The sequence below is a fragment of the Mesoplodon bidens genome, assembly GCF_964165515.1.
Source record: "Mesoplodon bidens genome assembly, chromosome: 10".
NCBI classification, from domain to species: domain Eukaryota; kingdom Metazoa; phylum Chordata; class Mammalia; order Artiodactyla; family Ziphiidae; genus Mesoplodon; species Mesoplodon bidens.
The window spans coordinates 38,729,518-38,746,495 of NC_138172.1; the positions used below are offsets into that span (position 1 = coordinate 38,729,518).

At 57.3% G+C, this 16,978-nt stretch overlaps 1 protein-coding gene across 1 annotated transcript; it reads left to right on the forward strand.

Annotated features, from left to right (window-relative positions):
• Positions 1-4,907: 4,907 nt before the first annotated feature.
• On the forward strand, positions 4,908-15,904 carry CAMKV (CaM kinase like vesicle associated; the record flags this gene model as incomplete). Its single annotated transcript, XM_081246186.1, has 11 exons — positions 4,908-5,069; positions 12,785-12,893; positions 13,003-13,134; positions 13,313-13,387; positions 13,602-13,740; positions 13,884-14,004; positions 14,161-14,236; positions 14,335-14,471; positions 14,632-14,710; positions 14,948-15,035; positions 15,332-15,904. The coding sequence occupies exons 2-11, from the start codon at positions 12,799-12,801 to the stop codon at positions 15,902-15,904; spliced, it is 1,515 nt and encodes a 504-aa protein (XP_081102312.1). The 5' UTR covers positions 4,908-5,069; positions 12,785-12,798.
• Between the last annotated feature and the right edge of the window lie 1,074 nt (positions 15,905-16,978).

Consider the following 16,978-nt stretch of genomic DNA (forward strand, 5'->3'; position numbering starts at 1 on the left):
GGTCTTGCCCACGGCCATGGTAGGCACTGAGCCCCACGGTCCCTGGTTCAAGCTGACAGCTGAGGACGTTACACACTCGCCAGTGGTCGAACAGCTTGGCCTTCTCCGAGGGGCCTGCTATGAGCTGGCGCCCACCATGGACGTGCTGCCAGTACGGTCCCCAGTGCTCTGCCACCATTCACGGGGCCCCTACCAGGACATGGCAGCCGTGGTGACTGACACAGGCACAGGCTTCACCAAATGTGGACTGGCTGGAGAGGACTATGTCCTCAGTGTGCTGCCCTCACGTGTCCAGCTGCTCCAGCATCCAGTCCAGGGCCAGCCCAGGTACGCAGTGCCTGAGAAACAAGAGGATTCCTACTCGGTGCTGAATCGAGGAGTGGTCTCCAACCGGGATGCACAGGTGCTGTGGCAGCACCTGTTCTATTGCAGGCTGGGTGTGCAGCCCGAGGAGCTGGCTGTGCTTGTGGCGGACTCACCCACCTCACCACGCACCAACCGAGAAAAGGTGGCTGAAATACTCTTTGAGCGTTTCCATGTGCCAGCCATGCAGATGGTGCATCAGGCCCTGCTGGCACTCTATGCTTATGGGTGGACCACTGGGCTGGTGATGGGCAGTGGCCATGGCACCTCCTATGTGGCACCCATCATCACTGGGGATCTGGCCCCACTTGACACCTACCAGCTGGATGTGGCGGGTGCTGACCTCACTGAATACTTGGCTCAGCTGTTGCTGGCAGGTGGCCAGTCACTGTTCAAGGCATGGCTGGTCAACCAGATTAAAGAGGCCTGCTGCTATGTGACCATGGACATGACAGCTGAGATGGCCCATGCCCAGGCCCTGGCCCCGGTGGACTTTTTGCTTCCAGACAAGCAGGTTATCACACTGGGCTCTGAGCACTTCTGCTGCCCCGAGGCCCTCTTCCAGCCCAATCTGCTAGGCCTCAATCAGCCAGGCCTTCCACAACTAGCCCTCCTAAGTATCAGTCGGCTGGAGGCCAAGCAGCAGGAGCAGCTGCTGGCCAATGTGGTGCTGGACGGTGGCGGCACCCTGTTGAGTGGCTTTCCTGAGCGCCTGAGACAGGAGCTGGGCCCTGGTGCCACTGTGCTGGGCTCTCCGCACCGTGCTGTTGCTGCTTGGCTTGGAGGCTCCATCATGGCGTCCTGGGACTCCTTCCAGAGCCTGTGGCTCAGCCGCCGTGAGTACGAGGAGGAGGGCCCATGGGCCATCTATAAGTACCATCTATGAGCACATAAAAATTCTTTCTGGTTCTGCTTCTTTTGACCACTGTGGCATATTTTAGGCACAGGGTGGTGGTGGAGGGAAGGGCAGGGATCCAGGGATGTGGTCAGGGATGGGGACCTTGGCACTCCCAAGGCACACCCTGCCTCTACACACTGGAATTCCATGGGCCTTGGCAATCCTATCCTTTCCAGAGAGCCCCGCAGCCCCATGGCTGACATTGGCCCTGGTCTAGCCTGACCTTTATTGCACCCCAAGGGCATCCACAGAGAGTGGCAGCTGTGGGTTTTGCCCTGTTGCCCTGGTGACAAGCTCAATTACCCTTGATTGCCAGCTCGTTGCCATGGCAATTTCAAACATAATGTAATAACCCACACAGCCTGGAGTGAGTCATGAAGGGGGGGCAGCCCCCTCCCCTAGCTCCAGAGGAAAAGACTGTTTGCCTTCCCCCATGTTGGGCCCTCTACGGGGTGCTGAGGCCAGCAACATTGACAACAGCCAAACAGTTCTACAGATGGCTGGGGCCCTGGAGCACTTGTTACCCCAAAGGAGGGTCCCTGTCAGAGTCTGGGCTTCCAGGGGGGAGCTGGCCTGATAATGTAGATACCTCCTAAAGTCAGAACCTTGGCTGGAGCTCTATGCTGGTTTGGCAGGTGCTTCTGTCAGCCAGTCAGAATATGAAGGTATAGGAGTGCTGGCCTTTGGTTCCCTGGGGCAGGAAATCAGGGTGGGGGGCCGATAAATCCTGAATCCTGGGTGGGAGATACAACCTGAGCTGGGGGATGAGGCTCTGGCCTGCTTCGTAGTCTCTGTGGACATGGAGACTCATACCTTATCCTGCCTCTCTGACTATCTAGTTTTGGTGGGAGCCAGAACTGTCAACTTTGGGCTCCCTTCGCCTCCTGTGCCTCCCAAAATGGGCAGCCTCTGCCCAAAGGGTGGCCAGGGTAAAGGCCTCGTCAGGAGATTTTCATAGGGACTATGGGGCAATGCCAGTGCCAACTGCCCTGCTCTTGTCCCAAACCCCACTCCGTTTTAAAGGGCCTCCCGCTGTTCCTCTGGTCAGGGGAGTGGCTAGAAGCCACGGCCCCTGACCTTGTCTGGCTCTGAATAGTGGGGGTAGGAATAAAGGTCCATGTCTTCCATGGCCTGGAAGAGCTGAGAGGAAGAATTCACCTCATGTTGCTACTTCCTGCCTGGAGGGCAGCTGGAGGTTGAAGCCAAGACACTGAAGCCAGGACTTCTCTGGTGGTGCAGTGGTTAAAATCCGCCTGCCGATGCAGGGGATACGGATTCGATACCTGGTCCAGGAAGATCCCACATGCCGCGGAGCCAGTAAGCCCGTGCGCCACAACTACTGAGCCTGCGTTCTAGAGTCTGTGCTCTGCAATAAGAGAAGCCACCGCAACAAGAAGCACATGCACCGCAACGAAGAGTAGCCCCTGCTCGCCACAACTAGAGAAAGCCCGCCTGCAGCAATGAAGACCCAACGCAGCCAAAATAAATAAATTAAAAAAAAAAAAAGACACTGAAGCCCTACCCTGCTGGTGCCCCTCTGGCTGGGAGCTGAGGGACAAGCCATGCCCCTGTCCCAACCCTGGGTTCTCATCTTTAGTTTGTCCTCTCCACAAAGGGCAAAGACCTGGCTATTCCCACACACACCTGAGAGTGAGGGGCTGCCCTTCGTGGAGAGACTATAAATGGCCAATGATATAAGGTCATCACAGCCCCCACCCACCCCTGGGCATGGTCCACCCTCTTCCCATGTTCAGCTTTCACACTGTGAGTCAGCCTCCACGATCCTGAGGCCTGTGCTAGGTAGGAAGAGGACCAGTGGCTCTAGGGACTAGCTAGCTACAGCGTCCATGTGCACATGCAAGCAAGCATGCCTGGGTGCACACAGAATGCAAACACATGCGCCCCTGGGCACTGCTGCACACACTGTGCTGTTGCCATCTCCTTTGGCATAAGAGCACACACACACACGGACATAATCACACGTGCGCACATACACCCTGCCACGTGCTCACCCACAGGCACATGGAGTGTGCACAGGACCAAGAAGAGGTGGAGCACTGCCAGCAGCAGGCAGGGCTGTAGCGAGCCACCTCTTCCCCTGCCTCTAAATCCCCCACATTCCAGCTTCTCCTTGGCCCAGCTTTTCTGTGCCTGGATAGCCATGATCTTCAGGAAAGGCAGAAAATGTGTGTGCCACATGTGGGGTCAGCAAGCCAAGGATCAGATGCACCATACAATGCAGAGAACCATTGTTTCAATGACAGTGGGCAGACAGCAGGAAAGACTGAGTGCCAGGCCATTCATTCATTCTGCAGACATGAACTTAGCATACTGAGATGAGACACAGAGCTCTGCCCTGCAGATGTCCAGCTTGCCAGAAGATTCCTACCCAGTGGTGGAGTTGGTGCCATGAATGAGACCACCCAGAGCCCAGGGAGCCCAGAGGTGACACCCACCTGGCCTGGAAGCAATGACCAAACCAGGGAAGGATGTGAAGGGCTCCTCAACACCCCCTCTGGAGAAAGATATTGAGGGGTCCTGTTCGAGCAGTCATTTCCCAGGCTAGACTTCCAGCCCCAGCACGAGCTCCAACTTCCTCACTTGGGCAGTCACTCCTGTCAGCAGCTGTGGGGAACCATCCAGGAGAGACTCACTCAACATGGCCAGGGGTTGGGAGATGACCCCACCCAGGATGGGGTCAGAAGACTCACTGAGAGGGTTCTGGTTGGGTGGAGCCCAGTTTCAGGCACAGAGAAGCCTAAATCTGGCCTTCAGATACTGGCCTCAAGGCTTGTGGGGGGGCGGGGCAAGCATTTGGTCCATGTGCCTCTGTGACAAGGGACAGAGAAATGGCCAAAGACTTCCTTCAGAGGCTCTTCCCGGCAGTTCTCAGCCTCCTCCAGTCAGGGGCCATGTCTGGTGGGGCACCATGGTGCTGTAGTTCTCCTGTATCCCCATATCCCAGCCCAGGCCACCAGTAGTGATGCTGTTCAGGAAGGGCTCGAGGGTGATTAAACTGTCAAGAAAGCAGAGTCTATGCCATGTCATAGGTAACTTTCAGAGCTTGAGAAATTCAGTGCCACACAGGAGGGGGCAGGCTGAGCCAGCCACCCTGGATGGGACCTTGCAGGAGGGGAGGGGAAGATGGGTAGAGACTCTGCCACCAAGGTCTGGAGCCCTCACTTGCACAGACACACCCCAGTGTGTTTACTAGCTAGGGGAGGCCTGTCTGTAGCACAGCTTGCCCTAGCGACTGCCCACTTGGTTCTAAGTGGGTTCCATTCTTTGGGTCAGGTTTGGGGAGCTGGGCAGAACGCCAGTCCCCTGGGGACCACTACCTGCCAAGACACTCCTGTGCAGCTCCAGGACTCAGGCTTTCCCCACACCTTCTACTCCGCACCCTCTACAATGGGCATAGGAAGGCCCCTCCGGTCCTTGTTGCCCGGTCAGTCCAAGGGCCTAAGGGAGCCTTCGAAAGCCTGGCCGGGGCCGGGCAGGCCAGTGCTCACCTTCTCTGCTGCCATCCCCTCCTCAGCCCTCCTTCGAGTGAGATTCCGGGCTCAGGCTCCTCCAGGGTCGGGGCGGAGCCGGCTGAGGGAGGCCCCGCCCCCAGCCCGCCCCCGGCCCGGGGTGCGAATCCGAACAGACGAGCGGCGGGAGATGCTGGAGGTTCGCGAGCCGAAGTGGCTGCAGCTGGCGCCGCGTCTGCCCCGCGTGCCCGGAGCGGATTCTGCCCGCCGCCCCCGGAGCCCTCGGCGCCCCACTGAACCCGCGATCGCTTCCTCCCTGTGACCGACCATTGCTGCAGGTGCGGGGTGACCCGGGAGGGGGTGGCGCCCCCGGAACGTACGTTGTGGGGTCTTAGGGGATTGAGTCTCTGGCTCGAGGTTCGGGTAGCCGAGTGCGCCGGGGCGCTGCAAGGGCTTAGGGTCCCGGCGGGGGCAGAGCACGCGGGCTCTGCAGATGCAGGGCTCGGCGTGCGGGGTTGGGCTAAAGTTCCCCATCGCCTCAGACGGGTAGGGGGTCCCAAGGGAAGCGTCTGAGACTCAAGTCCAGGCCAATCTCCCCTCCTTGTCCCCCATCCCACCTACGTCTCGCTGGGCTCCTAATTGTGAAAACATTAACCCTCCAACATTCGTGGTGCCCCGTGGGGGTAGGGCCGGAGGGCTCAGCTGTACCTCTGGACTCCCAGAGCAGCCTCCGGCCCCTCCCAACTGCCCCCGGGCCCCCTCCCTCCCGCTAAGCAGTCACTAATTTCCATGACAACGAGAGTTCTTTATGGGCGACAACCTGAAGGGGGCTGGGCGGGGCTGCCGCGGGGTGGGGGAGGAGGCTCAAGCCCTTGGGGACCAGCAGCCCCCTAGCCAAGATCCATCTTCCAAGCCTGAACTCGAGGGCCCGCCGGGGGTCCAGGACACCGACCCAGCGCTGCGCGGTGCAGCTGGGGGACGCACATGTTTCTGCTGGGAGGTGCGGGGCTGGGTGCTCACACGTGTGCCTCCCGCATGTGTGTTGCTGTGCCAGCGGGGGCGAGTCAGCAGCACTGGGGAAGGGGGTCAGGGTGGCAGCACAGTGGGGAGCAGGGCCCACGGCTGGCAGGGTGAACAATGAGCGAGTGAGTTTCTGCTTTCCCCAGCCTGTAGTGTCTGGCAGAGACCCTAGACTCTCCCAGCCCCCCATAGCTCTGCCAAACTGCTTTTTTTTTTTTTTTTTTTTTTTTTTTTTTTTTTGCTGTACGCGGGCCTCTCACTGCTGTGGCCTCTCCCGTTGCGGAGCACAGGCTCCGGACACACAGGCTCCGCGGCCATGGCTCGCGGGCCCAGCCGCTGCGCGGCATGTGGGATCTTCCGGGATAGGGGCACGAACCCGTGTCCCCTGCATCGGCAGGCGGACTCTCAACCACTGCGCCACCAGGGAAGCCCTGCCAAACTGCTTTTGTCCGCACCGCTAGGCAGAGCCTGCTTCACCAGGTTCCCTCCCAGGGAGCAGGGCTCTCTGTCCCTCACCAAAAGCTCAGTCTGCAGCAGTCCAGCCCCTGTCCTGCCACCCTCCTCCAAGGCCCAGGCTTTGAGCAACACCCCCCAACCCCGCCCAGGACCACCCGTGGAGACCTGGTGCCCTTCCTGCCCCCCGCCCCAACTCCCAGTTGATTCCTGCCAGCTTTAGGCACCTGCCGGGCCCCAGTTTCCTCAGCTGGGAAATTGGCGTCTCCACTCCCCTCGGTGTCAGGCGCTGGGCCCTGTGGTGTGGGCCCCCAGGTGCCATAGGCTGCTTTTCCCATATCAGCTTCTGGCCCTCCTCTCCAGCCCTTGTCCTGGCAGGTGGGCAGTCCTTGCCCTGGGAGAAGACCACAGAGTCAGTGATCTCCATCCAGGGAAACTGAGGCATAGTGGAGGGATGCTGTGCAGTTGTTATCCTGTTTCTAGGTTGCTTGGGGTGCTGTTTCTGGCCCTCAGACAGGATCCACTGTCGGGGAGGGGGACGGTTGTGGCAGGGAATTAGGCTGAGCTGCAAGAGAGGCCCTGGGGACCCAGGGCCTCTAGAGGACAGCAGATGGGGGGTGGTGGCTGGGGAGTCTAAGCAGAGCTGGGTCAGCTGAGAGGAGGGGCTGTAAAGGGAAGCAACCAGGTCTCCAAGCTTCATTTCCACCCCCCAAGCCTGTGCCTTCGACATGTTGGACCTGCCTCACCTAAGCTGCTGCGATGACAGGGAGAGAGGCTGAGGAACTGTTCTGAGGGGACCGCAACAGCTGGCCTCTTTCCCAGAGCTATGGCTGTCCCACACCAAGTTCAGTGCATGTCTAGGGGAATACAGAAGGGGTCAGTCTCAATGGTTCAGGCATCAGGGGCAGCTCCTGGTCCCGGTGTGCAGAGCACATGGTCATGGAGGCCTTAGGGCTCTGCTGGGCATCCACAGGCCCCTTTGAAACCCCCTGCCCACCTTCCCTCCTGTGTCCTTGTGCCTGCATCCTTTTTACTGTGTCAACTCTTTACTCCCCTTCCATCAGAGGTTCTGCCTTTGTCTCTCTGTGTCCCTGCCCCTCTCTTTTCTAAAGTCTCTCAGTTCCCCACCTCCCCTTCCTTGATGGGGACCAGGGTCACAGAACCCATGGGGAAGGAATCAGGCCAAAGTCTCAGGGAATTCTTGGAGAATTTGAATAACACCTCTCCTTTCCCCTCCCCTCCCCTCCCCTCCCCTCCCCTCCCCTCCCCTCCCCTCTCCTCTCCTTTTTAAAAAACTTCCATCACCATAGCAACCCTTTACTCTGGGGCCTTCCCTGAATTTCCCCTCCTCCGCTCACAGGGAAGCAGGGCCCCCAGTGAATTTTCCTTCAGGGGCTCAAAGATTGGGACCCCAGGTGCCTGGAAGGGGCCAGCTGGCTCTTGGCTCTGCCTGCTTATTGAAGGCTGAAGTTTCTGGAGGCAGCACCTGATCGTATGCCCACCTCTGAGACTGGAGAGCACCCCCGCCCTCTGCCTGCGCCCTCATTAGATGGGAGAGAGTCAGCAGCAGGAACTACGGACCATGATTTAGCTAGGGCCTGAGGCCCAGCCAGGGCAGCCCCCTGCCCAGTTACCTAAAGCAGTTGGATAGTGGGCGAGAAACTTGACTCTGCCTCCTGACACAGACCTGAGAGTGAGGTCTCTATTTCTGCCGGTCCTGCATCCTGCGAGTGAGGTCTCTGCGGCAGGCTGGGCAGAGCTTGGGCCTAGGCATGTCTATTACAGCAGGAAACCCAGCCCCAGTCCCTGAGAGAGGAGAGCAGGGAAGGGGAGGGGTTGCCTGCAGGCTGGTGTTCACAGCTGCCACTAAATTGGGAGGTGTTGCCCACAGTTGTTGGGAGGCAGCTGGAGGCCTCCTGGGCCCCCACTGGCCTCCCTAGGTTTACTGCAAGGTCTGAAGCCCCACATGGCAGAGGACCAGGGTGGCAGGTAACTCCTGTTTATGGCTACGAAAGGTGGGGCTTGAATCAGGCTGACCCCAGTAGAGGAGGGGCCAGGACTCTCTGTGGGACCCCTGGGCCTCTGGAGCTGGCCTCTGTCCTATTCCGGCCTCCCCGGGGCCAGACTTGTCTTAGGCTACAGTAGGGTCCCTAGGGGACCCTTTATTACCAAGGCAGAGGCTCCATCAGCATTGCCTGAGGGGCCAGACCTGAGGAGCAGGCAGTAGCTAGGGAATGCTTGGCCCTCAGGCTCCCTTAGAGGCTCCCCCAGGCTCTGCACTTCCCCCAAGCTCCCTTTGGACCGCCCCCTGTGCACACCAGTCAGTTTCTCTGCAGAGAATGGAAGGAACCATGTCTTTAGAGAAACGGCAGCTATGGGACTTCTGTGCCCTCCCATGTCCCGTGTGGACTTAAGGCCGAGCCCAGGTCCCGTGTCGTTGTGGGGGGAGCTCTCTATTGTTGGATGTTGAGTCTGGGCTGTCCAGGCCATGGGGGTGAGAAGTGCACGCTCTCTTTCTGCCTGGCCTTCTACTGTTCTTGAAGCCGTCCCTCAGCTTCTGCCTGCTTTGGGGCCAGGGCCCCCTTGTTGCAAGCAGGTGCCAGGGGCTTGGTACGCACACCGGCAGCCTCCTAGGCAGCAGCAGTGGGTAGCAGATGGTAGAGTGGGTGGGGGTGGAGGGGACCAAGATGCTAATCTGAAGCAGGGCCCCCTTTTCTCCTCTCTTCGCCCTGGGGCCATGTTGGGGGTGGAGGCAAGTGAGTGCAGTTAGGTTGGTGAGGAGAAGCAGTGACTGGCTGAGATCAGGGCCACTGTGGGAGGGAGGAGACAGATCTGTCCCTGCCCCTGCCATGAGGCTTCAGGACATGGCTCCAGGCTGATGTGACTGAGCAGAGGCCCGGATTTCCATGGTGGAGACAGACCCCTATGACCAGCCCTGGGTCCCTGCGGGTACGAGTGCCTGTGCACGGCCAAAAGCTGGGCCAAGATCAGGGACAGGCACGTACAAAACCTCCCACGCCATGCGGCTGAGCAGGGAGCTCTTGGTGTGGGGTGGGTGGAGGTGGAGTTTGTGGAAGTTATCTCAGCGAAGGGTGGTTTTGAGCCTCGAGCTTCAGGATCGTTGCAGCCAATCTGTGGCACAAATAACCTTATAATGTCAGAAATCACAATGAAAGAAGAGATTTAGTCCTGGTCTCAGCACCTAGCTCATGTGGAGGCTGCTCCACAGAGAGGCCAGGATGGGCAGTGCCCTTGCCAGTGCCCACAATTTCTGCCATTGGGTGGACACAGTTGAGCTGGCGAGTCACCTGTTGTTGGTTGTTTAGGTAGTTGCTGATTTTTTTAGTGTTAAAAATAACTCTGCCGTGACAAATAGGATACTGATGGGAGGTTTTGGGGGAAGGGCATTCCTGCCAGAGGGAATGGTGTAAGCAGAGCAGCAGAGCTGGGACACAGGTCCCTCCCAGCCCTCCTGGGGGACCTGTAGGCTGAGTTACAACCCTCCCACCCAGTACAGGGCCCTTGGATTGCAGCCTGGGAAGGGAATCGCTTCACATAAGACCAATGAGGGGACTGATGCAAGCCCCCTCCCCCGGATTGTTTGGGCATAGAGATGGGTGGCCGGCAGTGGTGGGTGGCCATGCCTCTGCTCTCAGCTGTGAGAGTGGGATTCTAGCCACAAGCTCCTTCCCGGCAGATGCAGGAGCAGGGCTGTGACCATGGCGGCAAAGATACGCAGTCAGGGACGATCTTCAAAGCTTCTCTTGTTTGCCTCTGCAGTGCCTCACAAGATGGCTTAAGCCCTAGCTTGAATCACACTGATGAAATGCGTTTGTGTTCCCTGAGCCCAAAGAACCTGGATGCGGGAATGATGGAATTTGTTCCCTAAAGCGGAGGGCAAATTTGAGGGATAACTTTCAGGACTGGGTGCCCTGGGAAGTGGGTAACCTCCACCAGGGAGGGAGCAAGCAGCAGCCAGGGCTGACCAGGGGGCTTGTGTGGGTCCTGGCCTTTGACCCTGGCTGGCAGAGTCCCTCTGACCAAGCTGCTTCCTCTGGTGGTGGCTTCCTCTCTCCTTCACTACCTGTGGCTATGAGTCACTTCAGGTAGGGGGGCATCTAGGTAGCCAAGGCCCCAGCCAAGCCCCTTTGCATAGCAAGTGCTAATCGGGGTGGAGGGAGACTATGCATAGTCAGCAGAGGCAGAGCAGTCTCAATGCAGCCTTAGTGTGAAGTGTGTTATCATCCCAGTGTCACACCAACCAGGCATTAAGGAGGCTGACTCGGGGTCAGGTCTGGAAAGGTCCAGACACTGTCACCAATTCCCCTCCTGAAGTTTACCTCTGAGCAAGGGCTGTGAGTGCATTTTCCTGTGGGTGCTGGAGCCAGTCCACTCAGCACCACAGTTGAGGATTGGGCTGGCAGGGTTGCAGACCTGGGGGGTGCCATGGTCCGGGTGCCAGAGTGCCTGGAACCTACTGGAGTCAGCTGCATGTGGTCATCCTTGTGCCTGGAATAGCCACCCCTGGCCAGGGGCCTCTCCCCTGGACCTGATGGTCCAGGTCTCCTGTGGGCCCTGGCAGTGAGGCACTAGGCAGGCTTGTCTTGCTTTTCTGGACCATTACCCCTTCATGCCTCCTGGCAAATCCTTTCCCTCTAAAGCCCAGCCCAATGCTGCTTCTTCTTCAAAGCCTTTCCTCATTTCTCCACCCAGATGGGGGTTCTCCCTCTGAAGAATCCCCCAAGCAATATTTATTTATTTATTTATTTATTTATTTATTTATTTGGTTGCACCGGGTCTTAGTTGCGGCAGGCGGGCTCCTTAGTTATGGCTCATCAGCTCCTTAGTTGCAGCACACGGGCTCCTTAGTTGTGGCATGCGAACTCTTAGTTGTGGCATGCATGTGGGATCTAGTTCCCTGACCAGGGATCAAACCCGGGCCCCCTGCACTGGGGGCGTGGAGTCTTATCCACTGCGCCACCAGGGAAGTCCTGCAGTATTTATTAAATCAGTAAAAGTAATCACAGTACAAATACTAACAGAAAATTAATAAACAATAGATATAAATCTGCCCCTCTGACACCCAATTCTTTCCCCCAAAGAGAACTCTTATTTTCTCCCAGAAAAGAGTCTGTGAGGGGCTTCCCTGGTGGCGCAGTGGTTGAGAGTCCGCCTGCCAATGCTAGGGGACACGGGTTCGTGCCCTGGTCCGGGAAGATCCCACATGCCGCGGAGTGGCCGGGCCCGTGAGCCATGGCCGCTGAGCCTGTGCGTCCGGAGCCTGTGCTCCGCAACGGGAGAGGCCACAACAGTGAGAGGCCCGCGTACTGCAAAAAAAAAAAAAGTAAGAGTCTGTGAGTGTACACAGGTATATAAACTTTAAAAAATTTACCCCAATGTAGCACCCTTTACCCACCATCCTGTCCCCTGCTTTTTTTCAGAGACTGTCCTACAGCAGCACATTTTGATCTATTTTATGCTTTTTAATAGCTATCAAGTATTCTTCAGTATGGATAGCCATAATTTTTATTAACATTTTTATTGTGAAATATAAGAAAGATCTAGGAATGTGCCCAATATGTGTATGTACATTTTTACAAATTATTATAAAGTTGAACACCTGTTAAACCAGGACTCAGGTGGTTCTCAGGTTCAGAAATAGATCCTCCAGAATCCCTCCACCCCTAATCACAACCTCTTTGTTTCTCTTAGAAAGACTCATGGTGTTTACTTCCTAGTGTTTCTTTATAATTTTACCAGTATGTCTGTATCCTTAAACAGTATAGGTTAGTTCTGCCTGTTTTGAACTCTGTATCAATAGAATCACACTATATGTATTTGGTATTTTTTTCACTCAACACTGTATCGGTGAGATTGACCATGTGCTTGCGCAGAGCTGTAGCTCCTCATTTCCACTGTTTTGTAACAATATTCCATTGTGTGACTGACTCTACCACAATACATCCTGCTCTTGATGGATATGTGGGCTGTTTCCAGGTTGGGGCAATTCTGAATATTGCAGCCATGAGCACTCTTGTACGAGTGTCCTACTGCACAAATGTACATAGTTAGCAGTGCAATTGTTGGTACACAGGTTATGTTCGACTTCAGTAGTTTTACCAAACTGTTTTGCAAAGGGGAGACTTGCCCTCCACCAGCAGTGCTCGTGTTCTCCACATCTTTGCCAACACTTGGCATCTTCAGACTTGCGGAGATGATTCTCTGATGGGTGGGTAGATACAACCCCTTTCATCTGTGGAATGACTGAAATTTAAATAAATCATTTGATAAAGCTTCTTTTGATTGTATGTAATGCAAAGTGATTCACGGATATGTCAGCTTACTATATTTTTCATAAGCGCAGGGGCTTGTTGTAGTTTGGGCAGCCAAGCTGAGCGGTTGGAGGTACAGCCAGAAAAGCAGGCACTGGATCTGAGCCTGATCACCCTCTAGCCCTTCCTGGTGTAGACTCTGCCTCTGACTTGGCCTGAGACAGGTTGGGGTTTCCCAAACACAACCTTTACATTGTGGGGAGAAGTGGGCTGTGGTACAGCTGAACCAGACCCCATCCTGCCCGCAGCTCAGAGCCTGGCAATGCCGTTTGGGTGTGTGACTCTGGGTGACAAGAAGAACTATAACCAGCCATCGGAGGTGACTGACAGATATGATTTGGGACAGGTCATCAAGACGTGAGTGCGGGTCTGTTGGGCAAGGGTGGGTGGGCAAGGGCTGGGGAAAGGGGAGCGGAGTACAGCCCACGCTGAAGCCAGGGCTGAGTGGAGTGCCTGCTGGCTGCAGTGAGGAGTTCTGTGAGATCTTCCGGGCCAAGGACAAGACAACAGGCAAGCTGCACACCTGTAAGAAATTCCAGAAGCGGGATGGCCGCAAGGTGCGGAAGGCAGCCAAGAATGAGATAGGCATCCTCAAGATGTGAGTATGAGGCCCAGAGGTGGGGTGGGGTAGGGGAGGTAGCCGGGAAGGGCTTCGAGGTCTGGAGGCCTCGAGCAGTACCAGCCTCTGGCCAGTTAGTCTGCTGTGGCTCACAGTGGCGACCAGAGCCTCAGGGGTTCACCCAGCCCTATCTATTGGCTCTTCTCTCTGTTGCCAGGGTGAAGCATCCCAACATCCTGCAACTGGTGGATGTGTTTGTGACCCGCAAGGAGTACTTTATCTTCCTGGAGCTGTGAGTGTGGGTCTGGGGTTCCAGGATTCCTCAGTCCCCCAGGTCTTTACCTGCTCTGCCCTCTGCAGCCAGGGAAGGCCCCCCTTCTGGACCCTTGGGGTCCCAGGTCCCTGTGCCTTGCCCAGCCAGCTGCCTGGTGTAGACAGCCTGCCCACGTGCTCCTGCCCCACCCCCGATCCTGCCCACGCCGGGCTCAGGGGCTGGTGTCCCTCAGGGCCACGGGGAGGGAGGTGTTTGACTGGATCCTGGACCAGGGCTACTACTCGGAGCGAGACACGAGCAACGTGGTGCGGCAGGTCCTGGAGGCGGTGGCCTACCTGCACTCACTCAAGATCGTGCACAGGAACCTCAAGGTGAGGCCAGCAATCAGGTCAAAGGGTCAATTGGCAGCTGGCCTGGGGTTGGGGTGGGCAGCACCTCAGGGCCGTGGTCCAGCCTCTGAGGGTTTCATGGTCTCTTCCTCTGCCCACCCACATGCCATTCCTGGCTGGAGCAGCTGGAGAACCTGGTTTACTACAACCGGTTGAAGAACTCAAAGATCGTCATCAGCGACTTTCACCTGGCTAAGCTAGAGAATGGCCTCATCAAGGAGCCCTGTGGGACCCCCGAGTACCTGGGCAAGCAGGGAGTGGGGCGGGGCAGGGTGGGACACAGACTTCAAGGAGTGGCTCTGGGTGTGGGGGGGAAGGAAGTCCCTATCCCAGCAAATGGGTGTGAGCGGTAAAAGGCCTGGCCAGGCCTGATATTGACCAGCAGGTGGACACTGTTTGCAGCCCCAGAGGTGGTAGGCCGGCAGCGGTATGGACGCCCTGTGGACTGCTGGGCCATAGGAGTCATCATGTACATCCTGTGAGTGGATAAGCCGGCAAACAGCCTGGCAGCCAGGTGGGGTGGGGGTCTGTGTCCATGGCCTTTCTCAGTGACCCTGTCCTTGGGCCCCTGCGCAGGCTTTCAGGGAATCCACCTTTCTATGAGGAGGTGGAGGAAGATGACTATGAGAACCACGACAAGAATCTCTTCCGGAAGATCCTGGCTGGCGACTATGAGTTTGACTCTCCATACTGGGATGACATTTCGCAGGCGGGTGAGGAGGTGCCCAGCATGAGGGCAGAGTGAAGGGTTGGCATGGGGGACTGCTCTCAGCCTTCTCTGTTGGACTCTGATCCTATCCCCGAGCCCATTCATCACCTCTAGACAGTGAAATGGGGTGCCCAAGCCTAGCCTCTCCCTGGCTTTGTCCCCAGCCAAAGACCTGGTCACAAGGCTGATGGAGGTGGAGCAAGACCAGCGGATCACCGCGGAAGAGGCCATTTCCCACGAGTGGTGAGCAGGGCCCAGGGAGGATGGGAGGAGAGGCCAGGGGTCCCTTGGCCTCTGTCCTCCTCACACCTAGCAGCCTCTATCCTTGAGGCCTCAAATTGGGGTTCAGGGGGCACCCAGAGCTCAGGCCAGCCCAGAGGGTCTGCCTGGTAATCCTTGGATCTTACAAGGAAAGGGCTGGGCACAGTCTCCATGAAGGCCATATCCCCTCAGATCCACACGCACTTGCACCCTTTCCAGGATTTCTGGCAATGCTGCTTCTGATAAGAACATCAAGGATGGTGTCTGTGCCCAGATTGAAAAGAACTTTGCCAGGGCTAAGTGGAAGGTAAGGATTGGATGGCTCCCTTTCCTGGCTTGATCCCAAGTGCTCCTTCTGGCACCACAGTTTCTTGCCTGCATCACACCCCTGCAGCCACACACAGGCTTTTCTTCAACCGTCAGGTGTAGCTGTAGCCACTGCTACTACCTTAGGCAGGTGTGCTGAGCAGCTGGGTCCCTGGCCCTGGGTTGGTCAGAGGCAGCCAGGGCACGATGGAATGGTCTGGGTTTGGCCTTCGCAAAGGAATGGATCCAGCTTCTGTAAACCTCGCTCTGAGCCTCTCTCCACTGTCCTTCTTTCAGAAGGCTGTCCGAGTGACCACCCTCATGAAACGGCTCAGGGCACCGGAGCAGTCCAGCACGGCTGCAGCCCAGTCTGCCCCAGCCACAGACACTGCCACCTCTGGGGCTGCAGGCGGGGCCACAGCTGCAAGTGCAGCTGCCCCAGCCCTTGGGGGCAGTGCCACCCCAGCCACAGCGGGTGATGTTACGAAGAGCGATAATGTAGCCCCTGCAGACCGTAGTGCCACCCCAGCCACAGATGGCAGTGCCACTCCAGCCACTGATGGGAGCATCACCCCAGCCACTGATGGGAGCATCACCCCAGCCACTGATGGGAGTGTCACCCCAGCCACCGACAGAAGTGTTACTCCAGCCACTGATGGGAGAGCCACACCAGCCGTGGAAGAGAGCACCGTGCCCACTACCCAAAGCAGTGCCACACCGGCCACCAAGCCTGCTGCCACCCCTGAGCCGGCTTTGGCCCAGCCGGACAGCACAGCCCCAGGGGGCGCAACAGGCCAGGCTCCACCCTCTAGTAAAGGGGAAGAGGCTGCTGGCTCTGCCCAGGAGTCTCGGAGGGAGGAGACCAGCTGAGTGGGCAGGCTGTGGGGGGGCGGGGGATGGGCAGGAGGGTGGGAGAGTGGATGAGGGGCTTCTCACTGTACAGAGAGTCACTGGCATGATGCCCTCGCTCTCCCCAGGCCCTGCCTCCCAGCATGGGGCATGTCTGGGGGCCAGTTTCATCTCCTGTGTGTATGTGTGTGAGTGGTGGGCAGGCCAGAGGCAGGACCAGCCCCAGCCCCTGCATGGATTCCTTGTGGCTTTTCTGTCTTGCTAGCTTCATCAGTTTCTGTTTCTTGTGGGATGCTGCTCTAGGGATACTCAGGAGGTCCCTGCACCCCTCCCCCTTCCCTTTTTGCCTCACAATTCCCCCAGGCAGGCCCTGCAGGTCCCATCCTCTCCCAGGCCCTAAATTGGGTGGCCTTGCCCTGAGAGCTGGTCCTCCAGCGAGGCCCTGTCAGCGGTCTTAGGCTCCTGCACATGAAGGTATGTGCCTGTGGTGTGTGGGCTGCTCTAGGTGTGGAAACAGGTTGGTATAGAGAATGCTATAATCTCAGGCAGTATGCTTTAAGACAAGACTGGTCACATGGCTGGGAGCACTGCTTGGTAGCCATGGGGGTCCTCAGAAGTGAAAGAGAATGAGTTGGAAGCTAGAAGCCTCCATCTTTGTCCCTGGGAAGTCACTCCCAAGATTCTTGTTCTATTTCCTGCCCTCCTGGGTCCTGCAGTGGGTTGCCCTGTGCCCTGAACTGCCTGAGCCAGTAATACGGGGAAGGAGGAGCAACGAGGATGTGGCAATGAGATCTGGGAGGGCAGAGTGCAGGCCCAGCACCTAGTGTATCAGCCTAGCTGGGTCCTTACCCTGGGCCAAACAAGGAGTGCTGCCCCTGGCTCTTCCCACATGGGCTCCCTCAGGCTCAGTCCACAGTCCTCTCCATACCTGGGGGCCTGCTGTATGGCAAGTGTCCCATAGTCTGATTCGGGGTTTGCCCTTCACGGGGGCAGATTTTCTGCTCTCTCAATTCAACAACAAAATAGAGAGGAACCCCCTCTATGTCTATGACCCACTTTCCCTTCTATCAAGGCTTGGAGAGAGGCCCAGGTGCC